We start from the raw sequence: 19,367 nt of genomic DNA, 5'->3' as shown, positions 1-19,367 counted from the left end.
TTCTGCAACCCTGACAGCCATCTGAAGAACTTTCTTTCCCCAGGACACAATGTCAACCCTTAAAGAAAAACTGATTGCCACGAGTTGCAGAAGAAGAGGCAACGGTCCCAAACAATAAATCACTGTAGTGAGTGTTGGACAAGTCGGTATTGCATGTGGCATCAGCACTCTGGGCAAGTCTTTAATAAGCTTGCTCTTGTGGGTGTTTTGGAAAATAAACTCAAAGGAGAAATGCTGCACGTGCAGCACGGAAGCTTATTCCTTCAGACACCAAAAACTGTGGCAGACAAAGATTACTCTGTCACTGCCAATTTCAAGATTGTGGTGGTAACTGCAGGAGTTCGCCAGACAGAGGGAGAGAGTCGTCTGAATCTGCTGCAAAGGAACATTAATGTCTTTAAGTTCATCATTCCTCAGATCATCAAGTACAGTCCTGACTGGTGGTTCCAACCCAGTGGATATTCTCACGTATGTTACCTGGAAACTAAGTGGATTACCCAAGCACTGTGTGGTTGGCAGTGGATGTAATCTGGATTTTGCTAGACTTCACTATTTTATGGCTGTAAAACTTGGCATTCATCCCAGCAGCTGCCACGGATGGATTCTAGGAGAACATGATGACTCAAGTGTGGTTGTGTGGAGTGAAGTAAATGTGGCAGGCATTTCTCTTCAGGAACTGAATCCAGAAATGGGAACAGATAATCACAGAGAAAATTGGAAGGAAGTGCATAAGATGGTGGTTGAAAATGCCTATAAGTCATCAGCTCAAAGGCGACACCATCTGGGCTATTCGATTAAGTGTGGCTGATCTTATTGAATCCATGATGAAAAGTCTATCCAGGATTCACCTAGTGTCAACAACTGTGAAGGGATGTATGGCTTTGAGAATGAAGTGTTCCTGAGTCTTCCATGTATCCTGAACGCTCAGGAGTTAACCAGTGTTATCAACCAGCAGCTGAAGGATGAAGAGGTTGCCTAACTCAGGAAAAGTGCAGATACCCTCTCGGGCATCCAGAAGGACCTAAAGGACCTGTGGCTTCTGGCTGCTAGGCTATAGAAACCTAAAATTACAGTGTGATTAACCATGAGCCTTTAGTTTTCACCCATGTACGTGGAGCACAGTTTGCTTTTATCTTCCTAAGTATGTGAATCTGGACTCCTAGAATCAAAGCTCATGCTTGCAAGACAAGTTCTTGAACAAATCAAATAAACTAGTGTAGTGTGGGGGGCGGGGAAGAGTTGGCATCTGACGCTAAAGTCAATTTAAAATTAAGACAGTATTCTGGAAGACTAACATTTCAGGAAGCTGATCTATACTATGAAATGTAGGAATCCAGAGGAGAAGTCAAGAGCCAGCAAGTTGTGATGTTCACAGTGAGATGACCCATGAATAGTTGGATCTATGAACAAAGAAAAGAGAACCAAATCCCATACTAACTACAGAACCAGAGTATCTACTCTGTATGCACAAGAGTAATTTTGTTTCTCAAATTCTGTAATAACTACCTTGTGTCTTGACCATATGTATCAGTTAAAAGCCAAAAATAGGACATGGATAAAAATAGAAATGACCTCTTAACTGTCACTCACTTCTTCAAATAAAAACAATTTAGCATGCCTGCAGATGTTCATGAATGTGGAAAGAATTTCCACTTATAAGAGAAACTTATCCTTTGCTACTCAACAAGAGTGAGACTTCAAAGGGCCTGCTTCTAACACCTATAAGGTAATACTTCTGGGGATGGACTGAAGGGCAGCTACTAAAACTTGAACATATATTTAGTAAAAATGTATTAAGAGATAATTTCTATGTCCTGCTATTGCTTTGGTATAATATTATATACATACCTTGACCAATACTTGTGATCGAATTAATACATGGATACATAACATTCTTTTTCATGACTGTGTAGACTGAATATTTGTGTCCCCTAAAATTTTTGTGCTGAACAACTGCATGCCCACAGTGTGATGATATTTGGAAATGGGGACTCTGGGAGGTAACTAGGGTTAGAGGAGGTTACGAGGGTGGGGCCCTCATGAAGGGACTGGTGCCTTATTAGAAGAGATACCAGAGAGCTTGTTGGCTGGCTCTCACTCTTGCTTTCTCATCCTTCCTCTCACTCTCTCTCCCTCCCTCCCTGCCCCTCTGTCATGTGAGGACAAAAAGAGAAGGTGGTCACCTGAAAGCCAGGGAGAGGGCTCTCATTAGACCACAGTTATGCTGAAACTCTAATTTTAGACTTACAGTCTCCAGACTATGAGAAAATAAACTCCTGTTATTTAAGCTACCTAAGTTTATGGGTTTTGTTATGGGAGTCTGAACTAATACAATGAAAAAAGTATAATGCAAATATTAAAATAATTAAAAACTCTATTATTTGTTTTATTAAGAGATTTTATTTTTTGAATGATTTAGAGTTGTAGAAAATGTAAGCAGATTAGCCCAGCGAGTTCCCATATCACCTATCTCTTCATCCCTCCCCTAACCACACATGGTTTCCTCTGTCATTAGATGCTTGATAAGTACAAGAAGATGCTCAGACCATAGAAGCAGCATACCAGAAATAGGGGCAAACTAGGCAATGAAGCCAGAGCCACCTCTCTCCCAGTTCAGATTAACAAAGTGGTGCCCTTAGGAATAGGCTTTCCAGGTAGCTCAGTGGTAAAGAAGCTGCCTGCCAATGCAGGAGATGTGGGTTCAATCCCTGGGTGAGGAAGATCTCCTGGAGGAGGAAATGGTTATCGACTCCAGTATTCCTGCCTGAAAATTTCCATGGCCAGAGAGGCCTGGCTTGCTCTATATAGTCCCTGGGTTCACAATGACGGAGCGCACACACACCCTTAGGGAATGCCCACAGAGAAACTGTTTATCTTGTTTCTAGTCATTTTTTTTTTTTTTTTTTTAAGAGAGTGAACGTGCTAGAATACTCATGAATTAAAAGCAGGTAATTTGTAGCTCTCTGATCTACTTCCTCCATTTAAGGCTTCCAGCAATCTACCACACAGTTCTACCCTCAGCTTTCAAGGCTCCTCTGAATCTGGCCCTGCTCAGCCCTCAAGTACCTACTAAATGTCTCTTCCTGCCCCCATGTTAATCCTTCTGCCTATTACACCTCTGCACCCACCTCCACCCCTCAAATTCAAATTCTACTCAACTGTTAAAACTCGTTTACTCTCTCCTTTGTTTACTCTTTAAGTATCCACATGATCACAGGCCAGGGAATATCACTTAGTCACTCTACAAATGTGGGAATGAGAGCTTCTCTAGGGTAAGAACCATGGCTAAGGACCATGTCTTGTAACACTTCCCCATTCCTCTTAATACAATCCTGCAACTACAGTACATGACTGATAAATATATAGTTGATTACTAGTTGGTAAACAGAGATGGTAAGTCCTAGACAAACTATTTAATTTGCCCAAACTTTAAAAAAATTACCTGCAGAATAATTAAAATGACCCCTCAAATCCTAAAATTACCGGAATGTGGCATCATGGGTGCAATGCCACAAGCAGAGGTTTCCACTGGTGTAACTCTTAACCTCAGCAGGTTTTCTAGAAATATGAACACCCATTCACCGTAAAAGAAAGCAAATGTTAACGAAGACGTACCTTCTGAGCTTTTAAGAATCTTCTTGCCTCTGGGGGCTAAGGCATGCCCAGCATGACTGATAATCCAAATTGGAAAGCGTCTTTTTGTTGCAGAATACAAAGCCTTTGCAAATGGCACATACATGGCAGAAAAACCTGGGTTACCTATGAAAAGAAACACAGACTTTTAGATTAACCAAAACAATAAACTTACACAAGACAAAATACAGACTGAAAAAGAAAGGTATCTCCTTATACTTTCCCATACAAATTTAGTAACAATTACCTGTACAACTCAATTTTCATATCCTTTATACCTTAAGTCTGGGAATTATCATTTAGAAAATTTCTCCTACTGCTCTGTTCTCCAGTGGCTTCAAACAAACTCATCCTCCATGTTCCTCTACTGAATAGGTGGAACCACCAATCATAAACCAAGTCCTAACAGCACAAGTCTTTCTTGGTTCCTCCCTGCTCTTTATATCCAATTCACCAAGAGGTCCTGTTGACTTTGCTTCCAAAATACACCTCAATTTTGTCCAATTCTGTTAGTGTTACCACTTCCCACTGTGTTTTTCATGACAGCCTCCTAAAGGCTCTTCTATCTACTCTTGTCCCCCTGGAATCTATGCTTCAGGGTGCTTGGATAGATTTCTCCAAACCTCAAATAGAATCGGAGCAGCACCCTACTTAAACATCTTTGAGTGTCTTTGCATCGCCTAAAATCATTAATACTGCCTGTAAGCCCCTTCAACATTTGCCTGTGAGCAGTTACCAAGCTGCATAAAAACCAGTGTCAGAATCATTCACAATGAGAATGTTAAAGAGTCTACTAAGTGTTTTCTGGTCTTTTATCACAAGTACTTATATTGTAAAGATTTGATCTCTGGAGGGAAAGACCACCAACTAATATACATAGATTTTTCTTGTGTATGTACAGAACGTATTTTTGACATGGGTTTGCTATAAAGAAACAGAATAAGTAATTAAAAAAAAAAAGTCGATCTGATACATCTTTAGGGGCAAAAGAGTGAAATGGGGTTTTCATCTAACAATCATCATCTGTACAATGCCTTTGTAAATACTAGACCATTTCCATCAATATCTGTCCACTCAATGTATCTATTTCTTCATGCTACTAGGTTTTCTCCTCTTTGTGATTATGACAGGGTTTTGCTGCACTGATGTAACCTCTGTCATCCTTGTCAAATTTTACTGATTTCTTCTTCATTATATGTTTTAGTTTCCTACACAAGCAGTGTAGCAAAGTGGTTAAGGGTATAGACTCTGGAGCCAGATTAACTGCGATGGTATCCTGGCTTTGCCACTAGCCAACTGTGTGACCTTTGGCAAGTTATTTAACCTCTCTGGGCCTTGGTGTCCTCACGCATAAAGTGAGGATAAGAAGCATACTATCTCATGTGAGAACTAAATGAACTAAAATGTGTAAAGTCCTTAAACACTGCTCAATACATTGTTCGCTGTATGTTAGGTATTCAAATTCATCATCAGTGTCCAGCCATGATAGTAACATATGATGGCCTTATCATGGCTACTGTTGCGTTCTGACCTAGTGACTCAAGTTCCAAATTCCTTTTTGGGATGGTGCTAGTGTCATCTTTGTGTTCTTTGGTCAGCTGATTAACTGCTGCTGTGCAGCAAGAGGAGAAAGAAGGGAAGAGGGGTGTATCCGAACAGAGTTACTGTAACATCAGTGTTGGATGTGATGATACTGTTTCATGTTTTATTCTTGTTTTATGTTTAAATCTTCAGTAAGGTTGGAATATTTTTGAATGTAAAGTACAAAGTAGCAATCCGACTTCTTTCCAAGTGAATGGCAGTGTCCCAAGACCATTTATTACATAACTCATTCCTTCTACATAGACTTGAAATGTCTTCTGATCCAATTCTGAATTCTTACATTCATTCAGTGAGTCAGTACAGCTGCTCAGCTGTGTCTGGCTCTTGCAACCCCATAGATTGCAGCACGCCAGGCTTCCCTGTACATCACCAACTCCTGGAGCTTGCTCAAACTTATGTCCATAGAGTCGGTGATGCCATCCAACCATCTCATCCTCTGTAATCCCCTTCTCCTCCTGCCTTCAATCTTTCCCAGCATCAGGGTCTTTTCCAATGAGTCAGTTCTTTGCATCAGGTGGCCAAAGTATTGGAGTTTCAGCTTGGCATCAGTCCTTCCAATGAATATTCAGGACTGATTTCCTTCAGAATGGACTGGTTGAACCTCCTTGCAGTCCAAGGGACTCTCAAGAGTCTTCTCTAACACCACAGTCCAAAAGCATCAATTCTTTGGTGCTCAGCTTTCTTAATGGTCCAACTCAACATCCACACATGACTTTTGGAAAAACCATAGCTTTGACTAGAAAGACCTTTGTCAGCAAAGTGATATTTCTGCATTTTAATATTACATTCATCAGCTAATTCTAATTTCAAATAATTTCACTTATTTTTTCACTTTCTTCTCTGCCAGCACCATATTGTCTTGATTACCACATTGGGTTTTTTTTTTTTTTTGATGTTTCAGTAACTGGTAGGTCCTTAGAATTGTTTTCACCAGTTTAAATTGTTAAAACTTTTCTTGGAATTCTGATTGAATTTTATCTCATTTACATACAAACAGAAATATTTTATATTTTCTACATTACTGAGTATAACCTTCTAGAAGTGTCACGTATAATATTCAAATATTTTATGTCTTTCAGAAAGCAAAGTTTTGGACTTCCCTGACAGTCCAGTGATTAAGACTTAACCGTTTAATACAGAAGGTGCAAGTTCACCCCCTGGTCAGGGAGCTAAGATCCCACATGCCTTGCAGCCAAAAAAACCAAAATATAAAACAGAAGTAGTATTGTAACAAATTCAATAAAGACTTTGAAAATGGTCCACATCAAAAAAGTCTTAAAAAAACAAACAAAGCAAAGCTTTATAGGTTTCTTCACAGGGCAAGACAATAATAATAATCAACATTTTAAAGTGCTATAACTGTTTACATGGCAGGCAGTATTTAAGCGTTTTACATACATTAACTCATTTAGTACTATTATTATTTCAAGGTTATGGGATGTAGGCAACTGAAGTTGAGAGGTTAAATAGCTTGCCCAAGGTGTTACCGGTGCTATCTATCACACAGATGATAAATGCTCAGATAAATAAATATCTGAAAATCGAAAGAACATACAGAAGAAAATAATACTGATATTTAGAAAGAACATAAAATTACCTAGTCTAGGATCTTCTGCATACCTTGTTTTAGTTAATCTCACAACAGCTCTATAAAGCAGCTGACATTATCATTAAGGGTAATGAATGGACAGTCATTATTATTTTTATTACTACTACTATTATCACTACAATTATTATTACTTTTTAAATTTTCTGAGAATGTTAAACAGGTTTAACTTTAAGGAAAATCCAAAAATACAACTACATGATTTAGACACAATAGTCGCAATGACGGGATAGATAATACCAGAATGAATAAGTACTAATAATTGAACTACTAGAAAACAATTTTTTCTCCCTATCTCCAGGTTTAAGTCTGAGTTCTTTCCCTAAATGACTGTAAGATCTTAAGCAAATCCCCTTAATCTTTCTAATTTAATATTTTATCTCCAGCAAGTAAGTGATCATGCCAACCACTCCATGTCCATTCATTCTATTCAGAACATAGCTTCTTTTTTGTATATTCTTTTATAGTTATTTTTTGTAATTTATATTCTAGTAGGCAAATATATTCCTATAACTAAACAGGAAAATAGCTCAAGAGTATGATAACTTCTATGAGGGAATACATAGGATCATATGACAGAGGAGATTAGGATGGCCTGAGAAAAATGTCTGAGGAGGTGGCATTTAGCTAAAACTCAAAACATGAGAAGAAATTCACCATGTAAAGATTTGATGAAAAGAATACTAGAATGTAGGAATAGGTGCAAAGGCCCTCAAGCAATAAAGAACTTGGCTCCTAAAGAGTACACAAAGGCCAGTAACAAAGATCCAACTTAGAGACGGAGGTAGAAAATATAATGCAAAATGTTTAAATGTCATTGCATACTTCACCACTTAAATGTTATGGCTTATGTTACACTTTATGAACCATGAACTAAACTTCCTGGTTAGGAAACCACAGAGAAAATTAAAAGGGTCTTGTTTATACAACTAAAATCAGATGTGTGTGTGTGTGTGTATCCATCTCCAGGTGTAAGAATGCTCAAAAACATTCCAATACAGAAATGAAAGTCATAAATTTTATCAAAGGATATCAAAATGTGTTATAAACACCGGCTTGAACATACACAGTGAAATGCCTGAGCAACGGATAACAGAGGCTGTGGTGATTATCTCTAGACTCCAATTGCCAAAAAATGCTTACCACTGCAGTTGTAGACTTACGCCTTCTATTAATAGTTAACCTTGTAGGGGACAAAAACCACCATATATCAAGTTAATGTGGTATAGCATCTAGAGAACGTTGTCATGTGGACAGAACTTTGGGCTTTGAGTTTTCCATAAAGTCTTGTCTTCTCCAACTCCACTCTGTGTACTCACAACACAGAACATGCCACATGATTCCACTATCCCCGTATGACCACTTGAGAACTATAATGATTCAATATATTCTATGTGAACACCCACACTGTCTCCTTTTGCTTATTTCATTACTTAAAGTCCAAGTATGTTAGTAGCAGAAATTCTACAACAAAAGTTCATTGGAAAAGATGAAACTAAATTAAAAGCTCCTCAGTCTGTGGATTCCAATAAAAAATTCCTCATTATCATCATTACTAACTTAAAAGTCATGGACAAATTTTGCTATGTATGTAAGCAAAGTGATTTAAAATAAAAGGTTTATGTCAGTCTACCTGAGATGGACTAAACATGAGGTCTATAGAGGCTTAACAATCTTTGAAAAACTGTCATCCTAATTCTCCCCACAGTACAAACAGACAGCCCCCAGATAAAATACAATTCTGAACTCCACAAATTAAAGAGCAGCACCAGTCTACAGCCTGCACAAAGTCCAAGGAAAAGGGCCAAGGGTGGCAAGGAGAATAGAAGGGTAAATATAAAAGAACACCAGGAAATGAAACGATATGAAAATGATCAAAGCACTAGAAAACGGTGAGACAATTAAGAAACAAATGTTTTAAGCTTCCCTTTTTCCAGTGTCTTCAATGAATGCTCCTTCTATCTTTTCACCATATCTTAAACCTGGCTCTCTCTAAACGGCCTCTCTTCCTTTCAGTTCAGTTCAGTCATTCAGTCGTGTCTGACTCTTTGCAACCGCCACAGACTGCAGCACGCCAGGCCTCTCTGTCCATCACCAACTCTCGGAGTTTACTCAAACCCATGTCCATTGAGTCAGTGATGCCATCCAAACCATCTCATCTTCTGTTGTACCCTTCTCCTCCTGCCCTCAATCTTTCTGAGCATCAGGGTCTTTTCCAATGAGCCAGTTCTTTGCATCAGGTGGCCAAAGTATTGGAGTTTCAGCTTCAGCATCAGTCCTTCCAATGAATATTCAGGACTGATTTCATTTAAGATGGACTGCTTGGATCTCCTTGCAGTCCAAGGGACTCTCAAGAGTCTTCTCCAACACCACAGTTCAAAGACATCAATTCTTTAGTGCTCAGCTTTCTTTATACTCTAACTCTCACATCCGTAAATGACCACTGGAAAAACCATAGCCTTGACTAGATGGACCTTTGTTGGCAATGTCTCTGCTTTTTAATATGCTGTCTAGGTTGGTCATAACTTTTCTTCCAAGGAATAAGCGTCTTCTACTTTCATGGCTGCAATCACCATCTGCAGTGATTTTGGAGCCCAGAAAAATAAAGTCTGTCACTGTTTCCACTGTTTCCCCATCTATTTCCCATGAAGTGATGGGACTAGATGCTATGATCTTAGTTTTCTGAATGTTGAGCTTAAGCCAACTTTTTCACTCTCCTCTTTCACTTTCATCAAGAGGCTCTTTAGTTCCTCTTCACTTTCTGCCATAAGGGTGCTGTCATCTGCATATCTGAGGTTATTGCTATTTCTCTCAGCAATCTTGATTTCAGCTTGTGCTTCCTCCAGCCCAGCGTTTCTCATGTACTCTGCATATAAGTTAAATAAGCAGAGTGACAATATACAGCCTTGATGTACTCCTTTCCCTATTTGGAACCAGTCTCTTGTTGCATGTCCAGTTCTAACTATTGCTTCCTGACCTGCATACAGGTTTCTCAAGAGGCAGGTCAGGTGGTCTGGTATGCCCATATCTTTCAGAATTTTCCACAGTTTGTTGTTATCCACACAGTCAAAGGCTTTGGCATAGTCAATAAAGCAGAAAGAGATGTTTTTCTGGAACTCTCTTGCTTTTTCAATGATCCAGTGGATGTTGGCAATTTGATCTGTGGTTCCTCTGCCTTTTCTAAAACCAGCTTGAACATCTGGAAGTTCACGGTTCATGTACTGTTGAACACTAGCTTGGAGAATTTCGAGCATTACTTTATTAGCATGTGAAATGAGTGTAATTGTGTGGTAGTTTGAACATCCTTTAGCATTGCCTTTCTTTGAGATTGGAATAAAAAAAAACAAACAAACTGACCTTTTCCAGTCCTGTGGCCACTGCTGAGTTTTCCAAATTCACTGGCATATTGAGTGCAGCACCTTCACAGCATCATCTTTTAGGATTTGAAATAGCTCAACTGGAATTCCATCACCTCCACTAGCTTTGTTTGTAGTGATGCCTCCTAAGGTCCACTTGACTTCTCATTCCAGGATGTCTGGCTCTAGGTGAGTGATCACACCATTGTGGTTATCTGGGTCATGAAGATCTTTTTTGTATAGTTCTTCTGTGTATTCCTGCCATCTCTTCTTAATATCTTCTGCTCTGTTAAGTCCATACCATTTCTGTCCTTTACTGTGCCCATCTTTGCATGAAATGTTCCCTCAGTATCTCTAATTTTCTTGAGGAGATCTCTAGTCTTTCCCATTCTATTGTTTTCCTCTATTTCTTTGCACTGATCACTGAAGAAGACTTTCTTATCTTCCTTGCTAGTCTTTGGAACTCTGCATTCAGATGGGTATATCTTTCCTTTTCTCCTCTGCCTTCTTTTCTCAGTTATTCGTAAGGTCTTCTCAGACAACCATTTTGCCTTTTTGCATTTCTTTTTCTTGGGGATGGTCTTGATCCCTGCCTCCTGTACAATGTCATGAACTTCTGTCCGTAGTTCTTCAGGCACTCTGTCTATTGGATTTAATCCCTTGAATATATTTGTCATTTCCACTGTATAATTGTAAGGGATTTGATTTAGGTCATACCTGAATGGTCTAATGGTTTTCCCTACTTTCTTCAATTTAAGACTGAATCTAGCAATAAGGAATTCATGATCTGAGCCATAGTCAGCTCCTGGTCTTGTTTTTGCTGACTGTATAGAGCTTCTCCATCTCTGGCTGCAAAGAATATAAGCAATCTGATTTCGGTACTGACCATCTGGTGATGTCCATGTGTAGTAGAAACCTCACTATTCTCTAACACTTCCTACACCTCAATAACAGCAAAGGCTTTTGCAACACTGTATTCCTGACACCTCATACCAGTGAGTGAGTGAATGAACATCTCTGAGTGGGTAAGTATAGAGTAAGCTGTTTCTCCATTACTAGTTTATCCTACTGGAACAACCTCTCTTCCTCTAAGGTTGAAGCCATCTACTTCCATCCATCAACTTTTTAGTCACTCTTACACATTCCTTGAAAACCCTGACCCTTAAAAGAGATGTCAGTTTCACTTGTCATTCCAAAGACTTAAGTGATTTCAAAATCTGGGTGGACTAACTGAGCCAACACCTTTGTCCCATAATTCATTATCCTGATCATATTCAAAGAACTTCACCTATATCTGACGTAAGCAACCAATTCAAGTAGCCTCGGCCTAGACCGGTGGTGTGCATAAACTAAAAGCTGATGCTCTGTGACAACTAGAGGGGTGGGGTGGGGAGGGAGGTGAGAGGGAGGTTTAAGAGGGAGAAGACATATGTATACCTATGGCTGATTCACACTGATATATGACAGAAACCACTGCAATATTGAAAGCAATTATCCTCCAACTAAAAATTAAATTTAAAAAATCCACTAGAGGTCTTCTTAAGAATTGTACCACTCCCAGAGTTTCTGGTTCATTAGGTTTAGGACAGGGTCCCCAAATTTGCATTTGTAACAAGTTATTAGATGATACTGTTGGTTCTGACAACTTTAAAAATCACAGGTCTGTGTCTCTTCATTACCCAGAAATGGTTTACATTCAAAGCATCCCAACTCTGATAGCCATTTTCCAGCTTGACCTTTGGCCCTTTTAGACTTCACTCCCAATATACCTGTATTTGATCACAGCCCTACTCAAAATCTACCTACTTGCTTTTGGTCAATAATTCCTTTCATTCTGCATATTTGTGTCAGTCCAGCATATTTGCTATTTTTAATGCTGACCAATTTCCTCAAGGCCACAATCACCCTCTGCCATCCTTACTCCCCACAGATCACCTCAACTCTTAACAGAGAAAACAGAGGTCAAAAGGCAGGAACTACTTCATTTCCTCTGAACACGCCTTCACACTTCTTCATTTCAGTAACCAACTTCACCTCCTTCATTCTAGCCTCAGAAAGATATCCCTTCTAAAGTCCAAGACAATATTTTTGATTATTTTTTCAATCCTACATTCTACCATGGTCTCAAATCTCTGCTTCATCAAAAGAGCACTTCTTATGCCTATAATTTCAAACTCTCCCTCACTACAGGCAGAGTAAATATATTTTTAATTTTAATAGAAAGCTGACATACTGCTTTTCAAAAATACTGTAACATTGTAGCAGAACATGGGAAGTTTATTTTCAGAAAAGGTTAAACCAAAGAGAGGTTCTGGATCAGAAATCATAGCCCAGCTGAGAACAAAAGCACTATACTGAGAAGAAACGCTGAAATTCTAACCTCTTTTCCCTTGTTCAGCTCTAACACCAGCAGCCAGGCATCCATGCCTCAAATGCGATGCTAGGAAGAGTCCTTCCTGGGAAAAGTGAACAATTCAAAAAACAGGTACAGATACTGAAAGCTAGAAATCCTCCAGTGAATGCTAGGTCCCTATCAAATTACCTTAAGGTGAGGACAACGTAGGGTGACCAACCGTTCTATTTTGCCCATCCTGTTGTCATGGTTTTAGTACTGAAAGTTGTGTGTTCTAGAAAACCCCTCAGACTAGGATGGTTGGCCATCTGTGGACAAGCTCCACCTCTGAATACAAACTTCCAATCAACTGTTGATGTCTTCCTTTTAAAAATGAAACAGTAGTCAAGGATTATCAAACATTTGAGAAAAAACAAACACTAGTGGAAACAGAAAACAGAACGCAGCAACAACTAATAATGCAAGAAGCCAAAAAAAAAGGTTATGCACCGACAAAACATGAAACAGAAGAGTATGAAAAAAAGAAAGAACACAGAGCTTTGAGAATTGAAGTACAATTTCTGGTTTAAAAAGGTCCACCGAAATCCAAATACAATGCATGAAAAACACCGACACCTTGGGGCTTGGTTGTAAAATTTTAGAATCTTAGAACAAAGAAAAGATCTAAAGTATTTTTTTCCCAGCAGAGAGGGATAACTTCACACATAAAAGATAAAAAAAAAAGTCAGAAAAATACCAAGACTTCTCAAAAACAGTTAAAACCCTGGAAGACACTGAAAATTTACTCCAAGTTCTAAGGAAACTACCATCTCTAACCTAGAACTCTAAGACATTTTCTGACAGGCTAGACCATCTTTCCCATGCTACATGGGAAGATGAATACATGTAGCATGGGAAAGATGAATTCCCATGTACCTCTTCTCAGGAAGTTCCTAGCAGGTGTGGTCTACTGAAAACAGGGAAATAAACCAAGAAAAATATGGGATTGGGAAACAAGGAATACAACCCAAGAGAAAAGTGAAACGAGTCCTCAGGATGGCCTGTGTAGGAGGCCCAGAGAGCAACCAGTCTAGACTGGAATGGAAGAACATAGAATTCTGGGCACAGTGCCAAAAAATGAACTAAAACAAAACAGAAAACTGATTACTCCGAATATGAGAAGATTTTTTCACTTCTAGAGAATAATTTTAGGATAAATTACTGATTGAAACATAGATAGCTAAGCAAATAAAAGAGACAATTATTAACACAGGGAAAACAAAAATGTACAAGAAAAAAAAATGTAACAATACTCCATAGGCCTAGCTGTGTACATGATATGTTGTGCTATAAAATGATACATATTTACAGTTTCATTTTTAATCTTTGAGCCTGATATATATATATATTTAAGCTCATAACTTTAAATAGTGCAATAAAGTATCTTTCCCTATCATTCTATTGACACTGATTCAGCCAAAGATCACATATTACCCAGTTGACAAATTCCAGAATAAATGTTCTACCATAAACTTATAATCATCTTGAAATGAGACAGTAAAAATTATTTAGAAATACTTGATAAAGTTCTAATTATTCTAAGTATTGCTGAGGAAATTTTAAAGCAGGTTATAAAATGATATGTATGGTATACATCATGATTTTTAAAATGTGTATATTATATATATTATTAATGCACAGAAGATTAAAAAGTCCAGCCACTAAAGTATTAAGGGTGGTTATTATCAATGGTTTGAGTGATTCTATTTCCTTCCACAAGGATTTTTATGTTTATCAAATTCTCTTTAAAATCAGAAATAGTCACATGTATCTGTATACAGTCATCTTATCCAACTTTTTAAACTTACCAGGAATAATGAAAATAAGCAGCTTAGGCCTCGTGCCACTTTGATTATTAATGAGGTCAGTCCAGGGCCCACACTTTAGAACCTGGGTTTCAACTCCACAACATAAAATGAATTCCTCATGCACAGGAATTTCTTCCTTGATTTCTGAGTCCATTTCTAAATAAGGGGAGAAGAACAATATGAAGAGTCACTAAAATATAAAACTTTGAGCCAAAGGCAATATTCGAGAATAAAGAAGACAAAATTCAATATACCTAGAAGGAAATGTCACAAAGAGTTATGGGAAATATATGACTATTTCGCTACCCTAGATTTTTGGATTAAAAAAAAAATTAAACCACAAGAGTACGGAGATAGAGGGACACGTCTGGTGAAATTAAAGACAATAGAGGAGTGTGAATCAAAACAAAAACCCCGCCACTCTCCTCTACAGTCTAAACTGACAATATCCACGGCTAGCTTTTATTTTCCCTCTGCTGGAATTCTCCTATAGCTATATGCTCTACCAGTGAGACCTGGTGAAGTCTGATGAAGAAACAGAGGCTCTCGCTGCACTTGTACTCTCCCAGATAAGAAGGTAAAGAAGGACAGTGAACTCCTTGATGAGCTCTGAGTTTTTCCTTTATTTTATATTTTTATGATATTAAAGCATTATATTATTAAATTATGAAATGGGTAGATAGAAAAAAACAGAATATCAGATAGCATCACAAACAATTTTCTGAATAACCATAAAACAATTTTCTGAATACTTAAGATACGTGCAAAAATGCAGTCCCAAATTATTTCTATCAGCCCTCCAAATCTGCCTCTGCCTCTAAAATAGGACCATGTCCCAGACTTTCACTGCTCTTTCTAGCCTCCTCTTTAACTATCTTCCATTCATTCAAAGCCCTCCAGAGTCTAGATTATAAATTCCCCTCATTTTTTCTCCCCTTACTGCTTTACCATTAACCTTGCACTCGGGTCTGTCTTGTCCCTGCAGTTCCTCAGTTGACTTCATGCTTTTCTGGTCCTAGAGCTTTGCCAATGTTTTACTCCCTCACCATTTTTCAGATGCTTTCCTCCTTGTGCCAGTTATCAATATACTGCCTCCAAATCCACTCTTCATTGCCTTCTCTGGACAAATGGATCTGAGTTTTTAAAATATTTTCCCTCTGCCAACTGACATGATGTTAACCTTGAAGAACGGGCTGGAAGAGAGACACTGCAGAAGAAGGGATTTTTTCCCCCTGGTTTCAGTATACTCTCCCAGGAGATTTCTCGAGGACTCATCCCTCCCACTTCCACGCTCAGGCTGTGAGGTCTCTCTAGAGCAGTGACTTCCAAGCAGAGACAATTTTGTCCCCCAGAAGACATATGGCAAAAAATAAAAACAGTTTTTATTGTCACTTGGTATCAGCGGAGGTATTACTACCAGCATCTAGTGAGTAGAGGCCAGGGATACTGCTTAACACCCTACACTGTACAGTACAGGCCCCCACAACAAAGAATCACTAGCCCAAAAGGTCAATAGTGGAAAACTGTCTGGAATGAAAAATTTTCACTTATGAAGTGGGGACTCCTTTCAAAATTATATTAAAATACATTGACTGACTAAGTAAACAAAAGTATCATCTCACCTTTTCAACTGATTTTTGGTTCACTAATAAATGTCACTGTAGCCCAATCTCTAAAACTATCACAAAATACAATATATTTATAAAGGTCTTATGACATTTATAAAGTGTTAGAAACAATTAGATTTAACTGTTATACACAGTAAAAAATTAGAGTGCTGACAGAGAGGACACTGGCTAAATTTAAGATTTGCACCAGAAAGAGAATCCAAAGTTATTAACTATATTCAACTCATAAACACTTAATTTCAAAGTAAATGACATCTTAGGAGTTTAGCCACAGAATTAACAAGAAAGCAAGCAGATATGAAAGTCAAACAGTCTATGAAAATTGGAAAACAAGCAAAACACTAACAATAACTCTAAACACTTCAAGTAAAATACCACTGAGAAACCTGGAGTTAATGTACATATTGTAAAGCATCTTTTTATTTTACTTCACTCTTATGTTTCTGAATCTTACACAGCCAAATAACAACAAAGTAAAGAAAAATTTTACTTTCTTCCTTACCTAAGAACCCAGGGTAATTCAATGCTGCAAACAATGGGCAGATTATCAGGAGACAATGTGTTCTAATATAAATTATTAAAGGTTGATGGCCCTGCCCTCAGGCATCACCTACAAGCAATTTTTAATGATCAATTTTGGCAAGCAGCAAGACTTACTCTGGATTAAAATCCAGGTACACAGTGTAGCTACAATCTGCACAATTTAGGTAAGCTTTACTCAGGTAAGCATAGGTGTTTATCTGCTTATATTAATTGGATTCTAACTTTATTTAGGTCAAAAGAAAGAAAAAGAAAACTACACACTAACACCTCTCATATCTATACCTTAACAAAATATTAATAAATAGAATCTAGCAACATAGAAGATGAGTTATGTGGGATCTATTCCAGGTATATTTAACATTCAAAAGTCAATCAATGTAGTTTACCTATTAAGATACTAAAGAAAAAAAACACATATTCACATGAGTTAACTAAATGCACATCCTGTTACCCAACAATTGTATTACTGGGTATTTGTCCGAGATGTATAAAAACATATTCATGCAAAAACATTCAAGCAAAGATTCACAGCAGTTCTATTTGTAATAGCCTATAACTGGACACTACAAAAAAGTGAATGGCTAAACCAACTATGGAGAAGGCAATGGCACCCCACTCCAGTACTCTTGCCTGCAAAGTACCATGGACGGAGGAGCCTGGTAGGCTGTAGTCCATGGGTTCGCTAAGAGTCGGACACGACTGAGCGACTTCCCTTTCACTTTTCACTTTCATGCGTTGGAAAGGGAAATGGCAGCCCACTCCAGTGTTCTTGCCTGGAGAATCCCGGGCTGGGGAGCCTGGTAGGCTGCCGTCTATGGGGTCTCCTAGAGTCGGACACGACTGAAGCGACTTAGCAGCAGCAGCAGCAGCAAACCAATTATGATAAGCCATACCATAGAGTACTACTCAGCAAGAAAAAGGAACAAACTATCGACTCACTCAACAGTTTGCATGGATCTCAAAGGACTCACACATCCTGTCTGGTGTGCAAAAATTAAAAAAAAGAAAAAAAAAAAACTCAAAGGTGAGAGATTACAGTAAACTCCCAGTGAAAGTGAAGTCGCTCAGTCTTGTCCGACTCTTTGTGACCCCGTGTACTGTAGCCCACCAGGCTCCTCCGTCGATGGGATTCTCCAGGCAAGAATACTGGAGTGGGTTGCCATTCCCTTCTCCAGGAGATCTTCCGACCCAGGGATTGAACCCAGGTCTCCCACACCGCAGGCAGACACTTTACTCTCTGAGCCACCAGGGAAACCCAAAACTTCCTGATGGCTCAGACTGTAAAGCGTCTGCCTACAATGCGGGAGAACCGGGTTCGATCCCAGGGTCGGAAAGATCTCTTGGCGAAGGGAATGGCAACCCACTCCAGTATTCTTGCCTCCTCCCACCTCCCCACCCCAAAACACGGGCTCAAAGAAAACTCCCAGCAGCCTGCAGCAAAGAACTTCAAGAGAGCTATGAAATCGGTGCAGGGGTGTGGGCAGGTCATGCTTTACGAGTTGACATTTACTGAGTGCTTATTACGTGCAAAGTACTGTTCCAAGTGTTACATGAACTATCTCAGTTAAGAAAACAATCTTATCAAGTGGCTACTAATGTACCCCATTTTATACATTAGACAAAATGAGACACGGACTATTTCCGAAAAATACCATGATGCATCACACGCGGTAGAGGCAACAAAAGTCACAACTGTTTTCCCAAAATGCTGCACTCTTTAAGTTCAAGGCAGCAAGTGCCATTCTGACCTTGGCGTCACGGAGAACTATTAGACCAACTAGAGTGAACCTCAAACAAAGGGTGGTGGCGGTTGTTCAGTCGCTAAGTCGTGTCCGACGCTGCGTCCCCATAGACTGCAGCACGCCAGGCTCAGAGGAGTGCCAAGTTCAGAGATTGGTGCAACATTCAGTTCTCAAGGATACCTGGTGTAGCAAATTTGAGAGAGGCGGCGGGAAGGCGGTTGATCCTGAGGAGAAACTTGATTCCAAACCAAAAGAGACCATCAATGGACAAGGTGGGAAAATGACACCCAGGGCGACAAGACAGCTGACTCGCTCAGGGCTAGAAGCTTAAGTTGGTTCAAGAACTCAGACCTTTGGACTCCCTAGCCCAGACTGTGGCCACTTCTAGTCACTTGTTCCCAACCAGCCGCCCAAAGTCCGGGCCCCCTACTCCCTCAAAGGGGCCGCCATAAGACTCCCTATAGACAGGCTGCCCTTAGCGGTCCACATGGTACGTTCCCGCTGGGCCGGCAGCCAAAGGGCTCCGGGCCCCCAAGCGGTCGTAGCACCATTATTCACGCTCCTACCGGCCGTCTGGCTAAGGGCGGCACGGGCTCTGCGAGAGCCATTAAGAGAAAGGGCTCTAGCTCCCGGGTGCCTGTCCCACCATCCTTCGCCTACGAAGGCACCCCCAGAACGTGGGAGGAAGCTCCTCACCTGTCCACCCGGAAGGCACCACCTTCTGCCAAAACCTCAGGCGTCACAGGGTCCAGAAGTCCCGCCCCCTCCGACGTAATAGAGCCGCGCCGCGCGCCGCGCTGGGGAACCGGGCCCCTCCAGGTCACGGGGTGTGGCGAGTTTTGCAAGATGCTTGACTTTGGCTTGGACCCGGTGGCCCGGATCCAGCGAAAGCGCCGGAAAACTTTATCTGTGCTGGAACTTTCTTTCCTCCTTCATTTGAATTTCACCTGCCTTTTATTTTAAGCATCCTTGATACACTTAAAGCTTCCCTTTCTCCAAGTCTTCCCCGTGTTTTCCTCTGCCCATGTTTCCTTTTCCTCCCTTACTGGTTGCATCT

General features: G+C 39.7%; 1 protein-coding gene and 1 pseudogene across 6 annotated transcripts in view; one reads left to right on the top strand and one right to left on the bottom strand.

Annotated features, from left to right (window-relative positions):
- Positions 1-19,159, bottom strand: part of LDAH (lipid droplet associated hydrolase) — an 89,758-nt gene extending 70,599 nt beyond the window's left edge. For 4 of the 6 annotated variants that reach the window (XM_006076043.4, XM_025261509.3, XM_044926211.2 and 1 more), the window contains exons 1-3: positions 19,007-19,159; positions 14,398-14,553; positions 3,616-3,759 (exon numbers count right to left, since the gene is read on the bottom strand). In XM_006076043.4, coding sequence (XP_006076105.3) covers positions 3,616-3,759; positions 14,398-14,551 — 298 coding nt within the window. In that variant the 5' untranslated portion in view covers positions 14,552-14,553; positions 19,007-19,159. Of the gene's footprint in view, positions 1-3,615; positions 3,760-14,397; positions 14,554-18,316; positions 18,465-18,490; positions 18,546-19,006 lie in introns of those variants that run through there. The other 2 variants (XM_044926209.2, XM_006076045.4) reach the window with 2 other exon arrangements.
- Positions 50-1,057, top strand: LOC102404605 (annotated as a pseudogene).
- Positions 19,160-19,367: the final 208 nt, after the last annotated feature.

This window comes from Bubalus bubalis, chromosome 12 (genome assembly GCF_019923935.1).
Source record: "Bubalus bubalis isolate 160015118507 breed Murrah chromosome 12, NDDB_SH_1, whole genome shotgun sequence".
NCBI classification, from domain to species: domain Eukaryota; kingdom Metazoa; phylum Chordata; class Mammalia; order Artiodactyla; family Bovidae; genus Bubalus; species Bubalus bubalis.
Note: the sequence above shows the minus strand (reverse complement) of the source record. Positions and strands in the feature narration are given on the sequence as shown.